Source organism: Carlito syrichta, unplaced genomic scaffold (genome assembly GCF_000164805.1).
Source record: "Carlito syrichta isolate Samal-C Ts95f unplaced genomic scaffold, Tarsius_syrichta-2.0.1 Scaffold301884, whole genome shotgun sequence".
Lineage (NCBI taxonomy): Eukaryota > Metazoa > Chordata > Mammalia > Primates > Tarsiidae > Carlito > Carlito syrichta.
The window spans coordinates 267,941-280,902 of NW_007245980.1; the positions used below are offsets into that span (position 1 = coordinate 267,941).

Below are 12,962 nucleotides of genomic sequence, written 5' to 3' on the forward strand. Positions count from 1 at the left end.
GTACCACCACCTTCTGACAGCTTCTGTCCACACAAATAAGAAATAGAAAAGAAATAGACCATATTTTTCAACTTTTTACTTTTACTAGGGCAGGGGTAGAAAAAAGGCATGCATGTATTACATAACATTGTCTAGATTTGCCAGAGATGTTTCTAACCCGAGTAGGAAGACGACCTGAGAAGGGAGAGCGGAATCTCTTTGTGTTCTTTGTGTTCGAAATCTCAGGAGGAGATCCCTCAGCAGGGCACAAAGAGCCTTAATACTAGTAACAGATACAACATCCTTGAAATAAACACCAAAAGTGATATGGCCACATGGAATAAGTGACTGATTCTTTTGACAGTGTGTTTGATCTTGCCCCAGTTTACCCTCATGTAATCAAATTCAATCCCAACAGCTTGGAATGCAATTTTTAAATTCTGAGCAATGACAGATGTCTCACACACGCTACCTTTTGTGCTCTTCCTGGCCAAGCTGTTATCTACAGTTATTTCAAAGGAAGGAAGAGTTCACGTCTGTCCTTGCTTCTGAATGGGAGGTTACAAAGAGGCTTGATTCTGGCCACAGATGGAGGAGTGAGAGCTCTACTTCACCCTAAGGAGGAGCCTAGTTCAACTGTCACCTACATTTGACCAATTGCAGTTCTAAACAGCAAAGCATCCATGTCATTGAGAGATGACTGAACTCCCTCTGGGCAGCCTGTTTTCACCTTTGGCACTTACATGTGTCGCCTAAAATAACCAACCTGGAGCACACAAGTGAAAGGGATGCTGCACTGGGTCCTCGGGGGACATGAAGATTCACTCACCCCTCACAGACGACTTAAGCCTGGGAGGCCCATGGACCTGTGCCTCCCTGCTCCCCTCGAGCTGCTTTCCCTGAGGTTGCCCATCACTCTTCTTTCTCTTTAAGCTCCGCCCTCATTTATGAGAGAAGCTTCATCAACACCAGTGCTGGGAGCTGCCAGAACACCCCATCATCACCTTGCTCCTCAAGCGCCCCCAGGGTGCCACCTTGCTTCTGCTCTCCTCCCACATCTCGCCAGGACCCCAACCCCCCAGCAGTTTACCAAAGTATTTACCCAACAAGCCAGATCTGTTCCTAAGGGAAAACTGTGCTGCAAAACACATTTCAGTTCCCATCCTGTTCTGCTAAGACTATAGGCTTGAGTTATACGCTCAATCCCAGCAATAACTCTGTGAGGGCTGTTGTAATTTCCTGCTAACTGAAGACGTAACAGGGAGCGACTTACAAAAATTCAGACTCTCCCAGGCTAAGATCCCATCTCAGGTCTGTCACAGCCCCTGCCTGGGCCTTACCCACCCACAATACTGCAGTACAAAGGCAGGCAGACAGGCAGGCAGGCCTGGGCCGAGGGGAGGCTGCAGATAGGCGAGGCTTGTGTCTGGGGCTGCTTCTTGTATACTGCAGGCAGCACCTGTTCCCATACTCAAGCAGCTCCAGCAAAGCCATCTACGAACCCCCTTGTCTTCTCCTGGGCCATCTGTCCACAGATGAGATACGAGTGATGTAATGATTTTGTTGCTTACAAAAGCTAAGGGACTTGCTAAGGCCACACAGCTATTAAATGTTACTGACATTAAGAGTCTCTAACATCTAGGTGATGCTTTGAAGCACTATGCCATTATGCCTCTCTAAAAGAAGTCTAGTCCTGGGTTATATGCAGATGGAGAAAACGGGCATCTCCTTCCCTTCCAAAATGGCCAAAGAAAGCCAACACTGTCTAAGTGGGGATGAGCAATTCCACTTCTGATTAGGTGGACTGCCCTGTATGTAGCTGGAAGTGTACAGATGAGAGAAACCCCCTCTCCCCACCACCCTTCTAACATTTCCCTGCCCACTCTAGGGAGAGTGACCTACAAATATGACTGGTGACTGGTCCAGAAACACTAGGAGTCATGAAAGCCCTGATATTTATGTGCGTGTTAAACAGTGTGTGCACTTTCACTTCCTGCTCTACACTGCCAGTCAGGCAAGAACGCCTTGGCCTATTTCTTTCTGAGCAGGCCCAACAAGACGTTCTTGCTCCCTCTCAGGCTTGGCAGCCAGCTGGAGGTAAAATCTGGATCAGGAAATAGACAAGAACTCTAATCCAAGAGTTACAAAACAGCTGTTTCAAAGATCTTTGAAATACACTAACATGAAGCAGTATGTTGATTTCCACTTTGCTGTCTGCTCTTTGTGCATTCAGCTCTAGCAGGGAGTTAACAGGAGAGGGATGGTTGGCGGTGGGCTATGGCCATTCCTTGGGCCCTGGGTGTGATACTAACTTGCGTAATAAAAACTTCAGGTGACCACATAGTCTATAATCCATACCTGGACACTTGTGAGAGTGAAAGAGAGCATTATTAATTATGCCAGGACAATAATTCCCCATAAACTGGGATGCACACTGTTAAAATTAGCAAAACCTACTGAAGTGTCTTAATATAACCAAACTTTCTCTCTTTGAGACCTGCAAGTAGAAAATAATGATTTGATATAATCCTAACTACTGGTGGTAAAATTACCCATTTTTGGTTCACTGATATGGTAGAACTGGACCAAGAATCCTTTGATCAATGAGAGTACCACTATAACTCTGCTTGAAATGGGTATGCAAGGAAACTGTGCTCCCCTTCCCACCCCGCTTAAGGAAAACCATGTATATAGAGGGCCAAAGTAAAGTTGTGATTAAAAAGACTGAACTACATACACAGAAATGGGCCAGTCCAGTCCTCACCCCCAAATTTTCCTAACTCAGCCGCTTGCTGGCAGGAAACAAATGCAACTGCTTGTTCGGCATCAGCTGTGACTGTTGTTGGAGGATCAGACAAAGGACTCCTGAGAAGGGTTGAGAAACTCACCAACCACACCACAGTTCCAGATCTGACACTAACTACTTTACGAAGGCTGCATTCCTCACCAATATACTAAAGGTCAGGATGAAATCTACTTTCTAGAAACTTCAAAGCACGTGAGTAATATACCAAGATCAATAAGACCACAAAAGAAATAATACACCAATCAGAAAATAACAATGACTCTTTATAAACTTGTATGGGGTCTATATTACCCTTACATAGGCATGTACTCATTTCACAGAGAATCGGGAGATCAACCTCCAAGAAACCTGCCGGGACTTTCTCCAGAGCTCTGGCCTCCATTAATGGTCTCCTCCAGCTTCTTCTGGTAGAATTCCCAGCCCCACAGCGATGGCAACTCTCTGAGATCCCCCAAACATCCATGAACTACATCATGTCCAGCTGGAAATAAGAACAGCATACTTAGAAAGGGGCCGGGCATGGTGGCTCACACCTGTAATCCCAGCACTTTGGAAAGCTGAGGCGGGAGGGTTGCTCAAGGCCAGGCGCTCACAACCAGCCTGGGCAAGATAGCGAGATCCTGTCTCTACCCGCCCCCACCCCCCCAAAAAAAAACACTAAAGGAACCAGGCCAACTTCGGACCACTGCTCCTCTGGTGAGAGAGTTGAATGAAAATGGTACTCTACATTGGTAGGTGCACATGAACTTGCACACTTATTCACTGCTCACTAGTTTAGGAGTTGAAAACCCCATTTCTCTTCCCATTTTAGTACTAAGGAGTTCTCCACTATAAGACAGAGCATAGTATGTAGTTTTGTTGAACGGTTATGTGAGCCGTAAAGGCAGGACGTTTACAAACATGAAAGATGGATACAAAAGCTAGTATATTTCCATAGCTTCCCAGGCATCCACAACACGCTTTAATTCTCAAATGCCTGTCAGTCTATTTTGTTTACATTAAGTTAATTGAGACTTAACAGTTTTTTAAAGGTTGTTTGTTTGTCAGCCCACGCAAATTGCATGTTGTATTGCTTATTTTTAGTTAAGAGCAATTTCAGAGGATTATAACATTTTGTTAGTAAAGGAATAGCTTCCCTGGCTCTTGTTTAGCCTTTCAAAGGAAAGGATTAATCTGAATGAACAATGTAGCTAAAACCATAGAACACAGAAATTTCCATTATGAAATTACTTGATTAAATTTGTAATGGCAATAAATAACAGTTTAGGGAGCTTCTGGTTTGTTGACAAATTAAAACACAAATAAATAACAAGTCTATGATAAGCAGCCTTTGTGGCTGTATTTACAGCCCAGGTAATTTCCATCATTAGAACACCTGGTGTATTTTTTTGTTTTTGTTTTTGTTTAGAAAGCAGGATTTATTGAGAGGACAGAAAAGTTCCCACAGTAAGAGGGGGCCCAAGGGGGCTGCCCCACCTGGTGTATATTTAAAAGTACTTACTAAGTCGTCCACATCACCACCTTCTTCAAGTACAGCTGCTGTATCTTCATTTGGTTTTTCTTTGGGAGCCAGAAACTGTGAATAGAAAGTAAGTTATGGTACCTAAATGACATTTTTGCCTCCTTTGAAGGAAAGAACAATCTGCTAGCATTGTTACAGGCAAACCTAAGAAGACTTGCTTAGCGTTCACACTGCAAGCGACTCAAAAGAAACTTCATTTTGGCATATTTTCCTTCACTTAGCTCTGGAGGAGGCCCAATTTTGAGGTTCAACAGTCCACACTAACTCGTCGTCACAGAAAGTTCCGATGAAGAGGCAGATGACATGGCTCATCAAAACAGAGACTACGTGGAGGGTCCTGGATCAGCATGGTGGACACCTGGTATTTCTATTTCTGCCACCACGGGGACAAGTTGGCTTGCTAAAGTTAAGAAAATAACCAACCATCCCCAACAGCACACTCTTTCCGAAGGAGCACAAGACTCAAGTTAAGATCAGAAGAGTCTATTCTTGAACAGGGTAGAGAGGACTTCTCGTAAGAAGTGCGAAATGCAAAAATGGGCAAGCTTGGGAGGGTAATTCCTTTTATGGAAATCTTTCAATTTTGTGAGAAATTGCGTGAAAACTGGCAGATGACAAACGAATGACAAAACTGTTCGGCTTCAGTGTTCTGGACCTCGAGCTTCTAAAAGGCAGAGACACAGAAAAACAAAGCCCTGAGTGAGGTCTGCAAGGATCTAGGAATGACACTCGGAGTTTAAAAGGGTAGTGAGTGCCTTGAAAATCATCTTTCCCCTTCCTGCCCCCACAAGAGACAGCAGTGGGGGGTTTTCCTTCAAGGCATGTGGCAGCTGCATCTAGGAGCAAGGCTCTGGCATCGCCTGTGTAGCCTAGCACGAGAAGGTGGTGATCTCAGAGCACCAGCACTTCAGCAGGCAGCAGAGCCACGTCTGGAGAAGTGAGTATTTTAAAGGGGTCAGTGGAAGATGGGTGTGTCTCTCTCCGTGGGCGTTCCTCTGGGCTGGTGTGCAGGGAACACGCGTGTGGTGAGTGAATCTTCCAGCTCACCACTGCTCTCCGGCAGCTGCCTCTACCCAAGAGGACAAGCAGAGTTCTACTTTTCTCACTTTCTCAACATGAAAAACAAATGACGAGACCTGCGTCCCATCTACATTCCTGTTATTTTTATGGTACAAAGGACACAATCAAGGCCTCTGAAACCTAAGAATTCTAAATAAACTAAAATACGCTTAACACATCATAAACCAGTCACCTGTTAAGTATCAGGCTGCATGCAGCAAATTTTGGAAGCAAGCTCTGCCTGTCCTTCCATTCCTCCTAAATCAAATTCACACACAGGTAACAAAGCGGCAACAGGGGAAGCTGTATCTGCCTCACAGGGCACTGTCTTTGTCAGCACCATGGCCCTGTCCATTGGGGTCTGTTGACTCATCCACCCTCCTGAGCTTGTTATTTCTGTCAAAGCGACCTCACTATCCAGTCCCTTCTGCTTGACTTCTTTTAACGATGTTGATGGATCTTTTCACAGGCCTTTGTCGACCCTAAGCTGGACCATGTGCAGGGCTGGGAACAAGCAAAGGGGCAGACAGTCTGGTATAGTATTGTAATAAAACCTCTGTATCATTAATCCTGTTTATGCATTTGGGGTGATTATTACAAGAGACATCTGAAGGTCAAACACAGATAAATGAATAAGAAGTTTATACATTTGCTGGCATATAATTTATGCCAAAAAGTTAAAGAAACTGTGTTCTGGAGCGGCCACTGCATTCCAGTCTGGGCGACAGAGTGAGACTCCAACTCAAAAACAAATAAACAAACAAACAACAACAAAAAAGAAACTATGTTCTATCCTAGATTCCCAAATCAATTTTTCTTGGGGCTTTCCTGATTAGTATAATTATAGCTCTCCTCTCCTACTCATTAGCATGATTTTCCCTATATCAAGGATATATAGATAGCTACAGGATAAGACTCGTGCACGTGGGGTGAAGAAAAAAGTAGAGCTGTATCCTGTCATAAACCTCTGTCGGGTCATAAATGACCCGCACCTTCCAAACATATGAAAAACTCTAGGGGTTCAGTGGTTCTGCAGTCCACGACACTTTTTATTACCCCTTAGATAGGGGCTTATTGATGAATCTAGAAAATCCCTGATGGTTTTTGGCACTTAGTCTCTAAAAGCTCCAATTCCCACTTCCTCTCTATCTGCAAAGCCCCCTTCACACTTCAATTAAAGGATAAATTAGGATAAAACTGCACAGTATGGACATGGCATGTATAATTAAACACAAAGGGCCCATCTCTGAGACTAGGCCAAATTCCTAGGAAGGAAAGAGCAGTCCTTCATTTCCATCAAGTGCTAAACATCTGCAACTGACTTTCCTGACAGATCTGCTTCACATTTCTGTGTAAGCAAATTATGGCTGAAAGCTGGGCTGCCATCCGTTATCCTTCCCAAAGCCCCAGGCAAGGCTGATCTCTACACACATCACTCTTCCTCATCAGTTTTTAACTGCATGTAATTCTGGGCTGTGCAGTGACAGGGAAGCTGGAGACAGAGTGGAGAATGTAGTGACTGGCCTGCTTTCTCAATAAAAGCAAGAGATTCTCTGAACGCGGCACAGGGGTAGGAGTCAATGCTCATCTTTTCTTGTGTTCTTCCCCCCACTGCATGCTTAAAAGATAGAGAATACACAGAAAGAACAATTGTGTGACATATTCCTTTTTCCTTAAACCACTGTCTCTTACTTGGGGTTACCATGAAAGCACCGCCTGACCTGGAGATCTTTATGAAATGGATAACCTACTACTTTTCAAGTACCCTGAAATACAATCCTGGCCACAAGCAGAGAAATGGAATCAATAACCTCTGTAAAGAAACTGCCAGTCCCATCCCTCCAAAGACCAAAAACTAACAATCATCTTGTGCTCAGACCCTCACCGATCCCTAAGTTAAAAATACATGACCTCCACTGGGCTGATTCCAACACCATCAGGTGATTAAGGAAAAAAAAAATCACTCCAATCCAGATGTATAAAACAATTTTTTTAAAACCTGAAAGTCAGTTTATGTGTATTTTTCTAAAAATAGCACACATTTGGGTTTCAGTAAGGCCACCTGTAGCTTATTACATACTATAAAGGCAATAGGGTGTAGCAGAGAAATCCTGCAGCCCAGTGTGGAGAACACAATCATAGCCTTAGCTCTGTCAGTTGCTCAGGAACCCTGGCCATGCCACCTGACCGTACGATACAACTCATTTTCCTCAACAATAAAAATGTGACTACACTTCCTATTTTATGGGATTGTGGCGAGTCTCATGAAATAAAGTATGCAAAAATTATTTGTGGCAGTGTAAGCTTTATGTTCAGATTCCTCGGAATATACCCAATATATGCCCACAACTGCTTTGTACAAGAATATCTATGACATCTTTATATAAAATTTGGAAACAAGTAAATGTCCATCTTTAGAAGAACAAATGAATAATTGGTGATATAATCACAAAAGGAATACTATGTAGCTATAATAAAGAATAAATATAAAAGGACCTTGAACCACTATCATAATATTATAAGAAAGGGATTGGCAGTAGTGGGAAACCGCAGGGAGGGGGTATACCTCATCAACAAGGGCACCTGCGTAATGAGCATTTATATACCTAACTCTGAATGGTACCCCACATCTTTAAAAAAAAAGAATAAATAACACAGATACATTTAAAGAAGGCATGACTCCAATTACCTGAAGGTCAAAAACAGGCAAAATGACTCTCAAGTGACAGAAAATAGTGGTTACCTTGGGGGAACAGAGGGGTTCTGACTGGGAAGTAGCCTTATGAGGTGATAAAAATGTTCTATTATTTGAATCTCGGTGGTAAGTACTCAGATATGTGAATGTGTAAGAATTTATTAAGTTGTACACAAAATCTATGTGCTTACTGTATATAAATTTTACCTCAATAAGTTTTAAGTTTATATCTCCCAAACTTTGCCTGTACAATGACTACTTGTACACTGAATCCTGAATTGTACCCCACATCTTTAAATAAACATAAATAATTAAATTTATATCTTAAAAGTATCAGACTCTAAACAAATGTTAGGTAACATTGTGATATTTCCATTATCGCTATTCTTGTACTGGCATACAGAAAAACTACACCAGAGATTTAACACAGGAAAGGCAGGCAGAAAAGAGTAAAGAAAAAATGTCATAGGGTCCAACAGGGGACAGCAGTTTGAGAAAACTATTTTCAAAAACTGATTCCTAAACTTTGTTTTCTAATCCTGCCCAAGGTTTTGGAGATCTCTTACACACTCACACACACATACAAGAGGGAAATGAGAACCTTTTTTCTGAGTACATGTGGCATGGGGTGGGGTGGGGGTGTGCCATGGTGTGGTGGGAAGGTGACTGTGGTGGGAGAACAGGGGTCTGGATTCTAGTTAATTCTGCTAGCCTAACCTGCTGTGAGACACTGAGCTAGTCAACTTTACCTCTCAAGATGGTGTCAGTAAAATGACCAGTAGCTAAGCTCTGAGCATCTGCAATAACAAAGGAGAGAATCTACACGTCAACAATAATAAAGAAGGATACATTAGGTAGATACAAGGAAAACCAGTGCTAAAGCAATGATCCCCCCCCAATAGAGTTTGTATAAAACGACTATTTAGACATAGCTCAAAGTGTCACAAAAACAATACTCCAAAGCCAGAAGGATAAGTCCTCCCTCTCCATTGTGTTCTCCATATGGAGGGAAAAGATGGAGGACTATAGGACCGTTCTGAACAGGATTCTTGGCCAGGGGCTTGCTGTGAGCTCTCAAACACTTCGCCTTCCTCTCCTCCCCACCACAGGGTCATGCAGTGAGGATGAACTAACTGATGAAGGGCACAAAAGGGGCCTATTAAAAACTTTAACATACACCGAATGCTAATGGCATCGCTAACAATACCAACTAGAAACAAAAAAAGTTAAGTGAAAGAACTGACAGGCTACAAAGACAATAAAGATGAGTATAAAAAGAGTGGCAATATTTATGTGTGGGTTTCCAAATGAAATGAGAGATAAAAGGAAACTTAAAGTGACTAAGCTTACATCACGAAAGCAAGCACTTTCTAATTCTGCAGCAGGGCTGGTTTCTATTTCTCCCAGAATCATAAAATCCACATAGTTCTAGAACACACTAGAAAGAAACGGCATGCCTTAAGATGCTGTACAAGTGTAAAGTTAAAATTTGATTCTCATTTAAAATGGGCATCCCAGCTGGGCTCGGTGGCTCAGCCTGTAATCCCGCGCCTTTGGGAAGCTGAGGTGAGTGGATTGCCTGAGCCCGCAGGTTCGAGACCCGCCTGGGCAACTTGGCGAGACCTCATCTCTACAATAAATCAAAAATCAGCCGGGCATGGTAGCGCGAACCTGTAATTCCAGGTACTTGGAAGGCTGAGGTGGAAGGATCGCCGGAGCCCAGCGGGTCAAGGCTGCGGTGGCCGGGAGCAGCCACTGCACTCCAGTCTGGGTGACGGAGTGAAACTCCAACTCAAAAAAATAAATAAATAAAATAAAATAAAATAAAATGGGCATCTCTGGATAATTATTGTCTCTCAAATGCCAAGATTTAATAGCAAAAAGCTGACAGTTCAATAACTTTAAATAACTTACAGTAAATACCTCAAAAGAATTTAAATGGACTGTGAGGACTGTTATTCAATCTGGTTAATGTCAAATTTCTTAAATGATTATTTGGGAAGTGTAAATGAATGTGTAAGCGATACTTCCCCAACTTGGCTAAGAGAAATAGCTGAAGCAGTTCTCTCCTATTAAAACCATCAGGAATCAGCTTCCTTGAGCTAGAAACTTCCTCTGCAATTCACCACATTATCATTTCTATGTGTACTCTCCTTTCTATACTCCTCTAAAAGTCATCAGATACCATTTAAAAAATACTGTTATAAAAGAGATCGAGTTTTCACTCTGAAAAATAAAATACAAAGTTCACGTTCTATTAAAGCAGACACCAAAGCATAATCTTGCAAGTTAGACGTGACCGAACGTACGCTGAAGATGAATCAGAATTACAGGCTCCGCTCTATGGTCTAGGTCATTCCAACCAACCACCTGGTTCCAGACCAGACAGCCATTTGTTGAGATGAAACAGAACTACCATATTTTAGAGATTGCTGGTCAAGATTCCATTTATAAGACTTAATCCATTTAGAAATGAGAGCACAGTGTGATGCGCAGAAACTAGCATTTTAACCATCTGCCATCTCTGTGAGCTCACACTGTGACCCCACGTCACCTTTCTGGGGCTTGGCTTCCCAGGGAGAACAGGGACAGTCGTTCCTGCTTCTATCAATCCTTAGCAGAACACTGTGAGGGCTTTGGAGTACTGGGCTTTTGGGTTCTGGATTATATACACAAAAGTTTATCACTGTTATTTTCTACCATTATTCAGATATGATGTATATAGTGTTTGAGGTAAACATCACATAATGTAAATGTCCTTTAGAAGTCAAAGTTTTGGCTAGGTGCTGTGGCTCATGCCTATAATCCCAGCACGTTGGGAGGCTGAGGTGAGAGGAATGCCCGAGCTCAGGGGTTCGAGACCAGCCTGGGCAACTTGGCGAGATCTCATCTCTACAATAAATATAGAAAAATTAGATAAGCGTGGTGGCACACACCTGTAGTTCCAGCTACTTGGAAGGCTGAGGCGGAAGGATCACCCAAGCCCAGGTCGATGCTGTGGTGACCATGAGCGTGCCACTGGCCTCCAGCCTGGGTGACAGGGCGAGACTCTGCTGGGCTCAGGCGATCCTTCGCCTCAGTCTTCCACGTCCTAATTTCTTATCTACCATGACAGTGAAGGTAAGTTTTGCTGATAGTAACAAGCATACTTACTACTGTGCTTGACTACAGGAACACTGCTCCCAAAGGAAGAAGACACCAGTTAGCCAGGCAACCAGTGGTGGGAGAAGAGATCCTCTCCACTTGTTTATTTTTTACTAAGTTCTCTGTATTCAAAGAATGGGGAGTGTCCAGAGCTGTCTTAAACTACAACTGAAATCAGTTCTAGTGATATAATAAGCATCTAAGGATACTACCTCATGCCTGGTCATTACCTAAAATTTCCCTTTATAGCTTAATTATCAGACATTAAAATTCCTGATGCTTAGGCTCAGTGCCCTGAAATTCCAAAGATGAGATTGTATTTGCAATATAAAGGAAGTTTCACACAATCTGCAAATGCATTATCCCTTTTCAGATTTCTTCCCTTTATAAGATTCTGGATGCATTTAGCTGAAACACCTTTGGTTAAGATGTACTGCTGAGAGGAAACATGACCTTTTTTAGACCAGTGCTCCCTACTACCTCTAAAAACTCTGACATGTACTCAACTCTCACTAAATGACAACTTTTTAAAATGCAATAATGACTAAAATTAAATAACTTTTATTGACTTGTTTGGCAAAAACTGATCGTCTTCACCCTATGTGAAAATTAACATTATGTGTCAATCTGTGAAGGTGCCACAATCACATGAGCCAATTCCTTAAAGTCAATGTGTGTGTGTGTGTGTGTGTGTGTGTGTGTGTGTGTGTGTGTGGTTGTTTCTCTGGAAAACCCTGATTCACTCCAGTTCAAGGGAAAAAATATTATCACAACATTGTATAAAGTGACAAACAGAAATAAAACCAAACAGTTACATGACATACTCAAGCCCATGGTACTCATGCCATGGACTCCATATCCCTTCTGAGACAATAATCACCACCTTATAATATGCTTCTAAAATTCTAGGATCTTACTCCCTCAACAGTAGGGACCATATCTGTTCTCTAATAAAAATCTCTTGCCAGGCTTAATAAAAATCTTGTATAGTCTAACTTCTCTTCCAAACAATAATATGGTTTCTGCCAAATACCTTTACTGAGTTGAAAATTCATGACATTTTTAACTTGGTCTGAATGCAGTCATATAATAAACATTTCCAGCTTTATTCCTGTCATTTCTCGAACAGATTCCTGTCTACCAGCCCCAGTCCAAGCTCTCCCTTAGCACATGCAGTTATTTTTTGAATCTCTATTGCCTCCTTATGCTCTGTTTCAACTGACCATCTGAGCTTCCAGAGGGCAGGGGTGCCATCGTATCACCCAGCACAGTGCTGGGCAGCCAGGACAAGTTTGTAACTGACAGCTGTCACGTGTTATGCTGGTAGGACTGGACAGCACAGATACTGGAAATGGAATGCTATAAACTATACATTTTTGAGCTTTTCAATTTAATTTCATTAAAATTTTATCACAACCTTGAGGTATAATGAAGGATTACTGAACAAAATGGCCATGTGTATTTGACTCATAGCTGAATCAGATTCAATATTCACACACCAAGCAAAAAGGCTTTGGTCTAATAATTTATATCAATAAAAAGCTCATCGGATCTGCATACATGGGGTCTTTTACTGAAAACACCTGGCTGTGCCTTGTACTGGAATAGTAGTGTTTCTCTACTTGATATACATTACAATCACCTGAGGGACTTTAAAAAATGCCAACCAACCACCTATGCCAGAGACCCATCTCAAAACAACAGAATCGCCGGGCTCGGTGGCTCAGCCTGTAATCCCGCACCTTTGGGAGGCTGAG

At 42.5% G+C, this 12,962-nt stretch overlaps 1 protein-coding gene across 1 annotated transcript in view; it reads right to left on the reverse strand.

Annotated features, from left to right (window-relative positions):
• Positions 1 to 3,027: 3,027 nt before the first annotated feature.
• XRCC5 (X-ray repair cross complementing 5) overlaps positions 3,028 to 12,962 on the reverse strand; it is a 93,995-nt gene continuing 84,060 nt past the window's right edge. Inside the window, exons 20-21 of the mRNA XM_008055557.2 lie at positions 4,287 to 4,361; positions 3,028 to 3,266 (exon numbers count right to left, since the gene is read on the reverse strand). Of these exons, the coding sequence (XP_008053748.2) occupies positions 3,252 to 3,266; positions 4,287 to 4,361 (90 nt within the window). The 3' untranslated portion in view covers positions 3,028 to 3,251. The remainder of the gene's footprint in view (positions 3,267 to 4,286; positions 4,362 to 12,962) is intronic.